At 43.6% G+C, this 16,550-nt stretch overlaps 1 protein-coding gene across 1 annotated transcript in view; it reads right to left on the reverse strand.

Annotated features, from left to right (window-relative positions):
* The window catches only part of DENND4A (DENN domain containing 4A), a 114,035-nt gene that overhangs the window by 78,471 nt on the left and 19,014 nt on the right, over nucleotides 1-16,550 (reverse strand). The window contains exons 4-6 of the mRNA XM_014576592.4: nucleotides 5,676-5,745; nucleotides 2,955-3,124; nucleotides 830-1,071 (exon numbers count right to left, since the gene is read on the reverse strand). Of these exons, the coding sequence (XP_014432078.3) occupies nucleotides 830-1,071; nucleotides 2,955-3,124; nucleotides 5,676-5,745 (482 nt within the window). The remainder of the gene's footprint in view (nucleotides 1-829; nucleotides 1,072-2,954; nucleotides 3,125-5,675; nucleotides 5,746-16,550) is intronic.

A 16,550-nucleotide genomic window follows, 5' to 3' on the forward strand; every position in this document is an offset into this window, starting at 1 on the left:
AACGTCACCTAGCTTAGAGGTATCCCATACATGCTAGCCTATGGTTGCTATTTCAGCACAGACATGCTGGCATAGCCCCCTCATGCAGATGCAGCCTGCACTGACAGAAGGAAGTTTTTTGGTTGGTGTAGGAACACCCACCTCACAAAAGTTATTAGCTAGGTCAACAGAAGCCTTTTGCCATTGACATAGGCATGTCTACACTGGAGACTGTCAGTCAAGGGTGTGTTTTTTTCACACCAATGACTAATGTGGCCAAAGGTACAAAACTTGTGTGTATCAAGCCTTATTCTTCATTCAGATTATAGATATTACTCTTTGGATAAAGTGTGATATGTCTCCCTATAAACAGCTAAAGGACTATTCTCACTTGTGTTAAAATTCAGTTCAGACTCACTGCAAAGGGACAAAGATTTTATTATAAAACTAACTCCTTTATCATCTCTGAACACACATGCAACTGGGCATTTTTATAATCTTTTTGACCCACTGCATCTGATGAAGTGTTTATAATCTTTGTTCTCTTAAACAAAATGTTTAAAGATCCTGGAGTCACTTATACAATCTTAAAAAGAAATGAATGGCTTAAGTGGTACATGGAAAGGAGATAAAATACATTTTAGAAAGAAAAACAGGTATTTAAAGCAAAAGTACATCCAAGAGATAAGTTTATCCATGGGAAAATGAACATTTGAGTCATCAAAATAGCAGCAGAATTGAGAATTAAACACAAAATAATATATCAGAAAGTCAGTCAATTATCAAAGTAACACAAAGAATTCACAACAACTTGAATTATCAGCAAGAATTTAACGATGAAATAACTTACTTTTCAATAGGCAGGACATGAGGACCCGAGATGGAGTAACGATAAAGAAAGGTAAGAAACTTCTTGAAAGCATCAAAAAAAGGCCAGTGGGAGAGTAGACAAATGCATTTGTTAGTCTGAACTGTTTTGGAGTTATCTGACTTCCCATCTCCAGTAGCCACTAGCCCTAACTGAGATTTCTGTTTTTCTGTGAGATTCTCCTCAGGATATGGTTCATAGAATTGAATAGCAGCACCATATACCTGCAAACAATAATATATTTGATTACAGCTATGTACATCTGCCTAAACAAATGTATCTTCTGAAATTTCTTTTAAAATATGATGATCACATATAAACCACACCCTTTCAAAATAATTTTAAAAAACAATATAAAGCCAGATATGAAAAAGACAAGTTAACACAACTATTCTTAAGGCAGACAAGGAAATAAAAGGTACAGAGTACAGCTGTCTCTATAGCTGCCATTTCAACTACTTTTGGGGGTGCTCTATAAGCAACTCAAAGCAGTAGATACAACTCTTCAATAAAGCCCTCCTGAAATCCATCTTACATTATGTGAGAAATACATGCATGGAAACAAGATGACTGTTCCCATGCTTACAATATGAAAATCCACACTGCATTTATGAAAATTTACTTTACTCTCTTTTAGATTTCTGATTTCACACACTAAGGTAATCGGAAAAAGGGGAAGAAAGGGTATTTTGGATTAGGGACTGGCCCTGAACCCACTGAAGATAACAGAAAGATCCACCGTGTTAATAGTCTTTCAGTGAAAGCCATTAAACAACAGGATCCAAAGGGTTTTTTTTAGGGCAGTCAAGCGATTAAAAAATTTAATCGTGATTAATCACGCAATTAATTGCGTGCACCTCCCCTTTGAAATGCCACCACGGCAGCACTGCATGGAGCCTGGGGTCAGCTAGAGTCCCCAGCTGACCCCGGGCTCCATGCAGCGCTGTCCCATTGAAACTCCACCCCGGCGCCTTAAAGGGGCAGCACATTAGGTGCTCAGGATTAGATAGAGTGCCCAGTTGATCCCGGGTAGGGAAGTTAAAGAATAGTCAACTAGTGAACTAGTCGATCCCGTCCCCCCCTTGCTGCTTCTATCAGATAGAGGCAGCAAAGGGAGGTGGGGGAAAGGGATACTTCAAAGTGGCAGCACCGCACAGCCGCACTGAAACCCCAAAGCAGCATTTCAAAGGGGCAGCCATGGAGCCTGGGGTCAGCTGAGGACTCCCTATCTGATCCTGGGCTCTGCGCGGCATTTCCCCACAACCCGGGGTCAGCTGGGGAGTCCCCAGCCAACCCTGGGCTTCACTGCCATGGGGAGCCTAGGATCAGCTAAGAGTCCCCAGCTGACCCCAGGCTCCACATCTGCCACTTTAAAACGCCACCGCTGATGTTTCAAAGGGGCAGCTGCCGTGGAGACCATGGTCAGCAGTTCCCAGTGGAACTCGGGGTCAGCTGGGAGCTTCCAGCTTATCCTGGGCTCTCCGGGTTCCCAGCTTCTCTTGGGCCCCCCAGCTGACTCCAGGTTCTGGGGAAATGCCACGCAGAGCCCGGAATAAGCAAGGGAGTCCCCAGCTGACCCCAAGTTCTGCTGCCCTGCAGAGCTCAGGATCAGCTGGGGACTCCCCAGCTGCCCCTGGGCTTCAGGGCTGCCCCGGGACTCCCCAGATGATCCCAGGTTCTGGGGAAAATGCAGCGCAGAACCCAGATCAGATGGGAATTCCCCAGGTCAGCTGTGAGATGGCTGCCCCTTTGAAATGCTGCCTCTGCACATTTCAAAGAGACAGTGGAGCCCAGGGTCAGCTGGGGAGTCCACAGAGGCACTTCAAAGGGGCAGCCCAGCATTAATGCCTGTGATTAACACGTTAAAAATGTAACTCATTAATCCTGGACTGCGTTAATCGCGGGTGTTAATGCATGTCAATTGACAGCCCTAGTTTTTTTTTCTTAACTGTGTGAATGTGTTTATAACATGTCAAACTGTATAGCAAAATATTTCAATGTTATTAATGTAATTTTCTTGCACTTATAGTCTGCTCTTTTCTGAGCATTAACTCTTCAAGGTTACAAAAAAAATCTCAAGTTTAGTATTTGAAAACTTTTTCAATACCTTCTCAGCTGAAGCTCCAGTTAGTACAAATGTAGAAAAAACTGGAAAGGAGTATTTACTATTAGATGGCCAACACTCAATAGTTGCACCCATGGGTAGACAAAAGAGAGGCACTGATTCTGGTAATGGGAATGATTCGTAGTCTTCTTCAGGAAATCTGCATATTAAACCTATTAAAGCAATTGTTAAAAAGGCAGTTACAGAACAAGTGTGTGTGAGACCTGATTTCATATGCAGAAACTATATAAAAGAACAAATTCATATCATGACATCCTGAAGAACTTTCAAAATGTCAAGCCTAGCGTATAACTTCAGATTAGTAGCAAAATTCCAAAGAACATGACTAAGAATATTGTAAAATGCCTGAATCTCAAGGCACCACACAGTAATGTAAAATTAATAAGATTGTTTGTTTTTCCATATCTACAGTCTTAAGTGTATTTTCTTCTATAATCGCAAATAACAATGGAAAAATGTTTCATTACATTTCAGAACCGTAAAGAAAAAAACTGCACGTGATGAATATAGGTAATAAATCTTTGAATAAAATTTAGTCTGATTCAACAATGTGTTTAAAAATATAGAGAAAAAAAACTTTAAATTTCTATTTTTATATGATTACCATTAAAAAGAGAGAGCTCTTCAGAGGATATAAATGGGCATAACTCCACTTACATCAATAAAGCCTACACTACAGATGAAGATCAGACTTTAAGTTATACCAGACTAACCATTTTTATTCTTAGCTACTACTTCAAAATACATGAAGCTCTAGAGCAGGGGTGGCCAACCTATTTAACAAAGAGAGCCAAAATAGCAGCAGAAAAAATGCTAAGAGCTGCACCAGAATTGTCAAACAAAACAAAAACAAAACAACAAAACACAACAAAAACAAAAACAGCCCCCACCCCCGAATAGAATTGTCGAGCAATAACAAAAAAATTTTTTTTTTTTAAAGGAGGCTGCCCCTTTAAGACAGACACCATCGTGGGCGCCATTTTTAAAACCCTGCAGCTCCGACTCGGTAAACCCAAGGAAGCCAGAGGCCGGAAGCCATTGGGTGGGCGAGGCCGCAGGAGTGGCTTCACAAGCCACACTTTTGGGGGGTGGGGGGAAAGAGCCGCATGCAGCTTGTGAGCCACGGGTTGGCCACGGCTGTTCTAGAGCAAAGGTTTTTCAACCCGGGGGGTACAATCACCTGTCCCTTCCCTATTACTAGATAAAGGGAGCATTTGAGGGTCACAATTAAGGAAACAGTTGAGAAATGATGTTCTAGAGCAGGGCTACTTAACATGTGGCCAGTGGGCCGCATGTGGCCCACAGCCTGTTTGTTTGCAGTCCTGCAGTACAGTTTCAGTTTATGCGGGGCTCAACATGCTACCCACAGGTGGGATCCTTTTGAATATGGCCTCCACTGGGAACACGCTGCACAATGGCGAAGTGTCTCCCAGACAGGGTGAGCACTGAAAGATGCAAGCGGACGGGTTGGCTGAAACAGATGGGTACAGGGTGTCGGCATTTCTTGCTCTCAGGGAGGAGGTGCTGGGGCATTGTGGGAAGGGCTTTGTATTCATGTCCATCAGTGTGAAAGAAGCTATGTGCATATATTTGCATGTATATGCAACCATGCTTAAATTGCGGCCCTCAGCATGTGCTGTAAGTATCATTGTGGCCCCAGGGGCTTCCAAAGTTGAGTGGCCCTGTTCTAGAGAAATATGAATCCCAATGATACAAGACAAGTCTCAGGAAGTAAAATGAATTGTAAGTTAGAAAAAAATATTTTCCTCCAATCAAATTTAACAGGAAAGCATTTGTGTTTTGTATATGCAAAATTTGATGCAAAGGGAAAAAAGTATTTTGGTACATACTTAAATATCTATTAGCCAGAGGCCTAACCTACTATATGCATATGGGGGGCATATTCTTACCCCACTCTGATAAAAAAGCCAAATGCATTTAAAACCTAGCTCTGCATGGTGGTTGCCATCTAACGCTGACTTCAGTGGCAGTCAAGGAGGCTTATCATCATGTATTATCAGGCCATCAGTAAATTACATTTCCTCCTCAAAACAGGAAAAAAAAATTAATGAAGATTCAAAATATGTTATAATGAAACAGAACTCAAGCCAGTTGACCTTAGGGTATATTACATAACTCTTCTATTTCCTTCAACAACTTCTGCCACAGACAGTGTGAATGTGAATATGAAAAGTATTTCAGGGCTGAGTTCATTTATTTTGATATGGTCCAAAAATTTTGGTATATACACTTGGGATTATAGTGGGAGGGAATGTATGATAAAATGAAAAAAAATCAACTGTGTTTTATTAAATAAAATTACAAGTCTATTACAAACATTGGAAGAAATGTTGTCCTCACTGAGGTCAATGGGAGTTTTGCCACTGATTTTCATGAGGCCAGATTTTCAACCAAAAGGTAATTACAGCATCTTTGCCATATTCTGCAACAGAAAAAGATGACTAAGCCTATATTTATTACTGACTTTTAAAAATGAAAGACATAGTGATACAATTCTGTAGTCTAGATTATTTATTAGAAAACTCATTAGTTCAGAGGCTTATTTCATTTTGTCCAGTGCCAAAAACAATACCTGTACTTAAGTAAATAATTTCCAGACAAATCTATGTCAAGATGAAAGTGTGGCTGAGCACCCATATCAGTAACTTAAGAGAACAACAAAGATATAGAATAATTACTCACCAGCTTTATATGATATGGTATTGGTTTTTGCCACAGACTTTTTGTAACATAAGTATACTGCTGAGCCCCACTGTGGAAACAACACAAAAATCAACACACTCTTACTGATTTATCTGACAAGGTATAAAAAAAAGAAATTATATACAGAGACAAACAACTGGTTTAGGGAAGGACTTCTGACAACTTCTGTAATCTTTCATAGAGTCATGTCCTAGGAACACAGAATTACCATATTAGATCAGGCTACCCCTCTGATACATATTAGATCAGACTCACGGTCCAGCTAATCCAGCATTCTATTTCTGACAGTGGCCAGCACCAGATGATTTAGAGAAAGGTGTAATAACCATACATGAGTACATCTGAGACAATTTGCCCCTCCTATTAGGTCTCAGCCTCTCTCATCATTAGAAATTGGCTTAAGTTACAAAGTAGGAGGTTCAATATCCCTTCCTAATTTTGTTTAGCATTAACTATGTCTTGTTACCCATATAAATATCTAATTCTTTTTGCTACATTCTTGGCTTCAATACTACTATTTTACTCACACTTACAGTCATGCTGATTTCAACTGGAACTACTCACATGAGTCAGTATAATAGCATGATTTGACCCATAAAGTAATAGATTTTTCTCTGTTAGCTTTTCCACTAATCATGCTGATGCCTAATCTTAACAGGTTCGCTCCACACGTAACCTATAATTTCACGCTCTGTAAAACATTTTTACCACAAATGTCATAAAATATATGACTTTTCAAACACTAGATCTCTTGTTGGTAGCGATTTAAGTCAAATAATTATAACTTTCCACTTAAAAGTAAATAAGTGTTTTCCTGCCCAACTGCTTAATAGGCATGAAAAATAAAGAAAATGTAAAGGCCTCAGAAATGAGAGAGTAAGGTCCACTAATGAATGCATAAGCGACGAGGAGTCCTGTGGCACCTTATAGACTAACTGAAGTGTAGGAGCATAAGCTTTCGTGGGCAAAGACCCACTTCGTCAGATGCGTGCATAATGAATGCATGTACACCACAGAAAGTTCCTCCTTTCGAGGAGAAAAGGGAAGAAGCATGCAAGTTAGTTCACTGGACATTTAAGTGTCAACAACCAAAAGCTGACACTGTGGTTTTGGTACAACTAAGGAGCAATTTCTTAACATCTGTTCTTTAATAATTTTCAGTGTATAAAGCAACATCATACATTGCTTTTAAAACTCTGCTACCATTAAAAGTTATACCAATAATTACTTCAGTACAGAGATCAGAAAACATGTCTGATTTTTCAGGTTGTTTGTTTATTTTATGCATACAATAACATTTGATGTGCAGAGTCAATATTTTTTGCCTGTTTGTACTGGTATTTTCCCAAAGAGAAGAGAAGAGAAGCAAAACTGAAAAACAAAAACCACCCCCCCCCCCCGAGAAAAAACAGGAAATGTAGTCGTAAAACCACAGAGTGACTACTGTACTTTTTAAACTTGAAACTGACAGGATTTCATGTTGACCGTGTCCTTTTATACAAAGTATGCATGTATTCCACCATTACTTCTTGACCCTACATGCTGATTGTTCACAATAAAAAACAAAATCATATTACACTCAAATTTTAGCAGTCATCTTTCCTTTTATATATTCATTGGTCCTTGTTTAAAGACAGTATTACTGTACCACCTATAGTATGGACACTGATCCTCTATTTCCTCAATAAGGAAACTGAAACTCATCTTCTCTAATAGGATGGGAAAGTGCTGTCTTACACAGATCTGTAGCTATCCGCTCTGTCAGAGTCAATTGTTTTTAAGTACTTCTTTACTGTCATACGAACATATAACATGTAGGCAACAGCAGGATCACAATGTGCAACAAGAGACATATTTAAAAAGAAAAAGCCTTTTAAAGCACATGAAGCCCCTTATTTAGGTTTACCCAATCTGCACGCCCAAACATACATTTTCACATATGCAATTTTGGAGGCATAAATTTATATTCCATTTTTGAAAACGTGATTGCAGCATTCTGTCTTCATAGTAAAGAGCAAATACAGCATACAATGAAATCCAATGTGTCTGACTCTTACCAGGGGCAGATGACTGTTTTGCGGGGCCCAGGGCAGCATAATCTTGCGGGGCCCCCTTTGCCACAGCGCATGCGCAGTGACACAACGTGCATGCGCGGTGGCGCCACGGCGCATGCGCGGGGCTTGAAGCACGGGGCTCGGGGCAGCCCCCCCGCTCGCCCTGTCCTATATCTGCCCCGACTCTTACTCACCTGCTGCAATTGTTTGGCACTTTTGAATACTGTACTATATAAGGGCTTGAGCCTACTCCCATTGAAGTGAATGACAAAATATGCACAGATGAGAGGAGGATGAAATCCTGAACATCAACCTACATGAAGTCTCAGGGCTTGTCTACATGGCACAGCAAAATGTGCTAAAGGGATGTGATTTATTAAGTCAACTAGCAAACTGCACTCTAATTGCATTGTGTATCCTACTGGCACACTCTAACAGCTCCTTAGTCCTGTCTGAAATCATAGAATTGGAAGGAACCTTGAGAGATCAAGTGCAGTCCCCTACACTCGAGGCAGAACCAAGCATCATCTAGACCATTCCTGACAGATGCTTGTTCAACCTGCTCTTAAAATCTCCAAATGATAGAGATTCCACAACCATCCTAGATAATTTATTCGTGTTTAGCCACCTTGACAATTAGGAAGTCTTTCTTAATGTGCAACCAAAACCTCACTTGCTTCAATTTAAGCCCATTGCTTCTCATCCTATCCTCACTAGTTAAGGAGGATAATTTGTCTCTCTCCGCATATAAAACTCTTATAGATACTTGAAAGATGTTTTATGTCCCCTATCAGTCTTCTCTTTTCAAGATGAAACAACCCCAGCTTGTTCTGTCTTTCTCATCTTCCCTCATAGCTCATGTTTTCTAGACCTTTAATAATTTGTGTTGCTCTTCTCTGGAACTTTGCCAGTTTGTCCACATCTTTCCTGACCAGAACTAGACACAATACTCCAGTTGAGGCCTAAATCAGCAGAGCAGAGCAGAGCAGAGCAGAAGAATTACTTCTCATGTCTTGCTTACAACACTCCTGTTAATGCATCCCAGCATAATGGTTGCAATGATAGTGATTACACAGTTGACTCACAGCTAGCTTGTGATCCATTATGACCCCCAGATTCCTTTCCACAGTATTCCTTCCTAGGTAGTTTGTATGTGCGCAACTGATTGTTCCTTCCTAAATATCTGTTTACCTCAAACCATTTCTCCAGTTTGTCTAGATCATTTTGAATTACAATCTTATCCTCCAAAGCACTTGGAGGATACCTCCCCAACTTGGTATTGTCCACAAACTTTACACAAGTGTACTCTTTATGTCACTGTCTAAGTCATTTATGAACAGAACTAGTCCTAAAACTAATCCTATAGAAATACACTCATTAGGCTCTTTCAGCATAACTGTGAACCACTGATATCTACTCTCTGGGAATAATTATCCAACCAACTATGCACCCACATTATAGTAGCTCCATCTAGATTGTAGTTCCCTAGTTTGATAATGAGGTGGTCATGAGAGTCTGATATACCACGTATACTGCTTCCCCCTTATCCACAAGGCATGTTACCCTTTCAAAGAAAGCTATCAGGTTGGTTTGGCATGATTTGTTCTTGGCAAATCCATGCTAACTTTTACTTATCTTATTATCTTCTAGATGTTTGCAAATGGATTATTTGCTCCCTTGTCTTTCCTGGTATAGAAGTTAAGCTGGCTTGTCTGCAATTCCTGGGTTGTCCTTATTTCCTTTTTATAGATGGGCCCCTTTCTAGCGTTCTGGAATCTTTCCTATATTCCATTACTTTTCAAAGATAATAACTAATGGCTTAGCTATCTCCTTAGTCAGCTCCTTGAGTATTCTAGGATGCATTCCATCAGCCCCTGATGACTTGTAGACATCTAATATGTCTTAGTAATTTCTAACTTGCTCTTTACCTATTTTAGATTCTGAACCTACCCCATTTTCACCGGTATTCACCATGTTAGGGCATCTGATTACCACCAACTTTCTTGGTGAACACGAAAAACAAAACAAAAAAGTCATTAAGCACCTTTGCCATTTTCACATTTTCAGTTATTGTTTTTCTCTCGGCGTTGAGTCATAGGCCTACCCAGTCCTCAGTTTTCCTCTTGCTTCTAATCTTTTTGTAGACTGTTTTCTTGTTACCCTTTGTCTCTAGCTTGTTTGAGCTAATTCTGCCTCTACATACTTGTGCAATTTGTTTAGATCATTCAAATTATCCTGGTTAAGCCAGGATGGTTTCTTGTCATATTTCCTATCTTTCCTACATAGTGGAATAGTTTGCTCTTGCATACTTAATGTCTTTTTGAAAAACTGCCAGCTATCTTCAATTGTTTTCCTCTTAGTCTTGCTTCCCATGGGATATGACCTACCAACTCCCTTAGTTTGCTAAAGTCTGCCTTCTTGAAATTAACGGTCTCTATTTTGTTCTGTTATTCTGAAATAACTTTGCTGTGTAGACATACCTTTATTCCAGAATAATAAACTCTCATTTCATAAGGAACAACTCCTATTTCAAAATAGCTATTTTGAAATAAGATGTGTGGACGGTACAGCTGTGGTTATTTCAAAATAATTGGCCTCCAGGGCTTCTCTGTCTCTACCCCTCAAAAAAGGGAGTTACTCACCTCATGCAGTAATGACTGTTCTTCTAGATGTGTGTTCCTGTGGGTGCTCCACTCTAGGTGAAGGGTTGCCCTGAGCCGCAGATCAGAGCTTTGTACAGCAGTTTCCCGTGTTGAGCCACGCATGCCCAGGAGGAGTCTCGAGCCCTTCCCGCCTCCTGAGGAGCACGGCTCAACCCACTCCCTTTCAGTTCCTCGTCTCCGCCCGAGTAATTTCGACTCCGAGCAGAGGAGAGGTAGGGAGGGTCATGGAGCACCCACGGGGACACGCATCTCGAAGAACACTCGTTACTGCACGAGGTTAGTAACTCCCTTTTCTTTGAGTAGTGTCCCCGTGGGTACTCCACTCTAGGTGACTACAAAGCAGTATTCAATGTAAGGCTGGAGGGAGCCGGAGTCACTGTTTGGCAGTGGTAGAGAGCACTGCTGTGGCAACTGCTGCGTCACTCTTGAGCTGTGGATAAATAGCATAGTGTTTAGCAAAAGTATGGTCTGAAGACCATGTTGCTGCCCAGTAAATGTCTCTGAAGGGGATGTTGCCCAGAAAGGCTGTAGAGGCAGCCGTGGCTCGGGTTGAATGCGCTCGTGGTGGGCGCTGTAACAGTGTATTGCCCATAGAGTGGCACTTAATTATACATGTCAATATCCACTTTGATATTTGTTGCGATGATATTGGTGTCCCTTTGGATAGTTCACTGATGGAAATAAAACATTTTTCAGATCTACAAAATGGTTTTGTTCTTTCTAGGAAGAAGGCCAGAGCCCTCCGGATGTCCAGAGTATGCAGGGTGGCATCTCTCTGAAGAGTGAGGTTTCGGGGAAAAAGGCAATATGATCAGTTTGTTGACGTGGAATTCCGTACAGACCTTAGGCAGGAATGTCGGGTGGGGTCTAAGTATGACTCTATCCTTCGTGAAAACTGTGTAAGGGGGTTCCGACATTAGTGCTGCAAGTTCACTCACCCTTTTGACGGAGGTGATGGCTAAGAGGAAGCAGACTTCCATAAAAAGGAAGGGCAGTGGTATTGTTGCCAATGGTTCAAAAGGAGGTCTGGTGAGGTAGTCCAAAACGAGATATAGGTCCCACAAGAGGGTGGGGCCTTATATGGTGGGTACACATTTTGGAGTCCCTTGAGGAATCTCTTCGTGATAGGATGGTTAAAAATGGAGAAGCCATCCACTGAGGTATGAAATGCTGCTATTGCAGAGAGATGTACTCTTAGAGAGGAAACTGACAGTCCTGATGCTTTAAGGTCCATAACATAGTCTAGGATGGTATTCAGTGGAGAGACACGGGGTTCCACTTTGGCTCGTTGACACCAGTGAGAGAATCTTACTCATTTCTGCTGGTAGGTTTTTTGAGTGGATTGCCTCCTGCTATGGAGGAGGAGGTCTTTTACTTGCTGCGAGCAGTCGTCTTCTCTCTCTGAGAACCAGAAAGAAGCTATGCCTTAAGCTGCAGGGTACGGAATTGTGGATGTAGTATCCTGCTGTTGTCCTGGATAGACCTACTATCTCGATATGGTAGTGGATGGGGAGGTTGGACTGCTAGCTTGTGAAAGTATGGATACCAGGTTTGGCGAGACCATGATGGGGCAATCAGGATGACTAGGGCTATGTCTCTCAGGATTTTGCGTAGGACTCTTGGGATGAGAGGTATGGGGGGGGAAGGCATAATGTTGGGGGGCTGCCCATTTGATTAGGAAGGCATCCCCCAGAGAGTGCTTGCCAAGTCCCGCACGTGAGCAGAACTGGGGACATTTGGTATTCTGGGCTGAAGCAAAGAGGTCTATAGATGGCATCCCCACTGGTGAAAAACTGAGTTTGTGACCTCCATATGTAATTCCCATTCGTGGTCTAAGGTGAAGTTTCGACTGAGGGAGTCCACTCTGGTATTGTTCACCCCTGGCAGGTAGGATGCTATGAGGGTGACCTGGTTGTGGATGCACGAGTTCCAAAGGCAAATAGCCTTCGCGCACAGGGAGCAGGCTCCACCCTGTCTGTTTATGTAGAACATTGTGCAAATATTGTCCATTAGGATGCGAACTGTAGGATTGGCAATGTTGGAAGCAAAGTGTGTGCAAGCGTTCCTTACTGCTCTTAATTCGAGAAGGTTGATGTGCAGGAGTGTCTCGTTTGGGGACCACCTGCCCTGAAGTTCGCGGCTGTCCTTATGTGCACCCCAGCTGAGGAAGGAAGCATCCATGGTAATTTCGATTGTGGGTTCGGTTTGTTGGAATGGGACCCCCGCCAGAAGATTGTTTGGCACGGTCCACCATCGTAGGGATGCAAGCATGTTTGGTGGGATAGTAACCCTTTTGCTTCGAGGGTGTCATGATGGGATGTAAACGGTCGCCACCCAGAGCTCAAAGCATCGCAAGTGTAGGCGCACATAGTGGACTACGTAGGTGGTGGAAGCCATGTAAGTACTGTGGTGGTAGGCATTGTGAGCATCCCGGTTATAATTTCCTGTATAGTTGCAAAACGTTGCTGAGGTAGGTATGCTCGGGCTGTAATGGAGTCCAGTCATGTGCCAATGAACTCTAGATCTTGGACCGGGTGCAGCATTGATTTGTCTTTGTTGATCAGGAGGCCTAGACAGTTGAGGAGGGCCGTGGTCATATGTATCAGAGGTGGTTTCGGCATATGAGGACCCCTTTAGAAGGCAGTCGTCCCGGTAGGGGAATATGATAACATTCTGCCGCCTGAGGTATGCAGCTACGACCGCTAGTACCCTTCAAAAATACCCTTGATGAGAGGCCAAAAGGGGAGAACCTTGTATTGGAAGTGGTCTGGACCAAGCACAAAGTGTAGGTAGCATCTGTTGGAGGAGTGGATGGTTATATGGAAATAGGCATCTTGGAGGTCGAGGGCTGCGAATCAGTCCCCTTGATCTAGCGCAGGAATGATTGCAGAGAGAGCGACCATCTTGAATCGCTGTTTCTTGAGAAATTTGTTCAGTTTGCAGAGATCCAATATAGGTCTCCAACCCCCTGTTCTTTTCTCGGTCAAGAAATAGTTTGAGTAAAACCCTCTCCCATGGAACTCTCGGGGTACCCTTTCTATCACTCCAATGACGAGAAGCCAATCGATCTGTTTTAGAAGGGTTTCGTGAGAGTGGTCCCTGAAAAGGGACAGGGGAGGGGGAAGGTAGGGGGGACAGAAATAAAAGGGATGGTATAGCCCACTCAAATTATCTCTAGGACCCAGCGGTCCGATGTTAGGGATTCCCACTGTGGGAGGATGGGGCGCAAGCAGTGGTTGAATAGATGGCCATGTTGACCTGGTGCTAGATCGTGAGGGAGGTCTTGTAGGCCCTCGACCAAATGTTCAAATTTGCTGCTTAGATGGTTGAGTAGCCAGTGGGCGGGCTTGGTTGGGTCACCTTCTGGGACCTTGCTGTCTTGGTCTGGTGTCTTCATAAGGCCTCTGTGGTTGATTGTATTACCCATATCGGTATTGATTATATGAATTATATGGGGTGTATCGCCTGCATTTATAGGGTGGCATGTACATGCCTAACATGCGAAGTGTGGACTTAGAATTTTTGCTGTTGTGGAGCATTTCATCCGTAGTGGCTGCAAATAACTTTTGCTTGTCAAATGGCAAGTCTTCCACTTTGGGCTGGAGCTCACGGGGAACTCCAGACGACTGGAGCCAAGAAGCTCTACGCATCACCACTGCTGTAGCTGTAACTCGGGCTGCGGTGTCAGCTACATCCATTGACGTCTGGAGAGCAGTGTGGGCGATCATATGGCCCTCATGAACTATTGATTTCAAGATGGGTCTTTTGGAGTCGGGGAGGTGTGGCATTAGTTGTCCCAGTTTTGAGTAGTTGTCAAAGTTATGATTTGCTAAGAGGGCAGAGTAATTTGATATTCTGAGTTGTAGAGTGGAAGAGGAGTATATTTTCTTGCCAAAGGAGTCCAACTTTTCGTGGTCCTTGTCTGCATTGCCCGTCCTATATTGTGGAAGCTTCGCTCGTTGTTGTGATGAGTCCACGACTAGTGAGTTAGGTTGTGGGTGAGTGAAGAGAAAGTCGTCGTCTTTTGAGGGGACAAAGTACTTTGTCGATTTTCTTATTAGTTGGTTGAATGGATGCAGGTGTCTTCCACAGGTCTTCTGAGGTCTCCATTATTGCCTCGTCTATGGGCAGGGCAATCTTGCCATGTAGTGTGGGATGTAGATTCTTTAGCAATTGGTATTGTTTCTTCTGCACCTCTTGCAGGGAGACATTCTGGCTTGTCACTACTCTCGAATAGTTCTTTGAACTGTTTTAGACTGTTAATTGTTCCAGTATCTGATGGTACTACGGCGTCATCTGGTTGTGCATCAAGGGCATCAGAGTGTGTGACGTTTACTGACTGAGTATCTGAGTCATTGTCTGAGATTCGTTCCGCCTCGTCCTCCGAAAGACTTGCTGGAGGTAGGGGCTGTGGCCGAGGCAAGCTTCTCCGGGATGCGGTGGAGCGAGGTGGGGAGCGGTGTCCATATGGCTCCCAGTGATCCACCGCAATGGGGACCGTGGGAAAAGGTGGAGGTGGGTAAGGCCAGTATAGGATCCATGGGCTATGTTGTGGTGGAGCCCTATAATGGTGGGAGCGAGACTTCCCAGGTGATAGATGTCACGAGGAATAGACCATGTGGCGGTCATCATTAGGAAGGGGAGCATCCTGAAGAGATAACGGTGATATCTACCTGGGAGAGGATTGCATTGATGAAGACCTCCCAGGAGAGTAAGAAGTAGAGGGCAAGCACGGATACTGATGCCTGCTGTGTGGATCAGTCTCTTGGTGGGGCTGATCCTTAGCAGCCTCATCTGGCTGCTTGTCTGGCTGTGGCAGGACCAGCGGAGCATCAGCTGGTGCCAGCGGCTTCAGAGGCTGCCCATCCTTTTGCTGCGGTGCTGTGACTTTAATCGGCGCTGCAGCTTTAAGCTGCTTTGAAGCGGCACCGCGGTTTGAAGCGGCGCCGGCTTTTCCTGCCGTGCTGGCTGCTTAGAGCGCTCCCGGGGCCGCTCAGCTGTTGCTGAGATGATGGGACTGAAAAACTTCTAGGAAAGGAGAGTCCACGCCCCATTCCAGGAGTTCACACTTCTAGGACAATAGCAAGAGAGCCAAACCTGCATGAGCACGGCCCCGACAGTCCATTTCTCCATGACAAACTGGTTCCCAATGGAGCAGATGTCTGGCGTGGTAAGCTTCCACATAGCGATGGTAACATGCTTCTCAAGGGGGGTGGCAGGTCGCATGTGGCTGTTCCATCGCCAGAGGGCAGGGGCAAGCCACTTGCACAGCTCCAAGATGGTGTCCTTCAGCATGCGGAAGTTCTGGAGCCACTTCTGGTTGTCCCACTGCTCCATGATGATCTGGTCCCGCCAGTTGGAACTGGTGTTCTAGTGCCAGAAGCAGCAGTACATGGTGTGCAGGGAGGCATGGGAGGGGCTGTGATGCATGAGAAGCACGTGGAGTAGGGTGAGGAGGTGCCCCAGAGTGAGCTGCTGGTCATGGGCCTGCCGTAACACATGGGCAGCCTGCATTAACTATGCCAGGAGGTGCAGCATGAGGTCTGTGAGTGCTTTGCAGCAGGTCCGCTCCATGGCAGAAGTGCTGTGGCATCCGCAAGGGCAACCAGAGCATGCAGAGATAAGAGTTTGCTGTCCCTCAAGGAGGCAGACAAAGGTGTAAAGTCTGAGACACAGCTGTAGATGGTAGCCCCTTTAAGCACAAGCCTCCCTCACACAGCAGCTCCAGGAAGTGACCGCTGCCCTGGAGCTCTGCCTGGAGTGCTTCCAAGGGGCTTTAAATGTGATTCCAGCTCCAATCAGTGTGGACTTGCCATTTCGATGGACATTTGTAGTGTGGACGCGCTATTTTGAAATAGTTATTTCAGGAGTTATTAATCCAAAATAGCTTATTTTGAAATAAGCGCGTAGTGTAGACATACCCTTAGAGAGCAACATACTACAGCACTCTAGAAAATCGGACCTCTAATGCTTTATAGACAAGCCATTAAAAAGTTCTCAGTGTGGAAAAAAGAAGGAAAATTGCCTGACCACAAGCCACAACATGAAACAGTAGAACAAGCAGCATAATGACTTAGATTCAGAAGGTTAAAAGTCTGCTGACAGTTATTAATTTAAACCTCAAACAGTTAAGTTAC

This window comes from Pelodiscus sinensis, chromosome 14 (genome assembly GCF_052426305.1).
Source record: "Pelodiscus sinensis isolate ZL-2025 chromosome 14, ASM5242630v1, whole genome shotgun sequence".
NCBI classification, from domain to species: Eukaryota; Metazoa; Chordata; order Testudines; family Trionychidae; genus Pelodiscus; species Pelodiscus sinensis.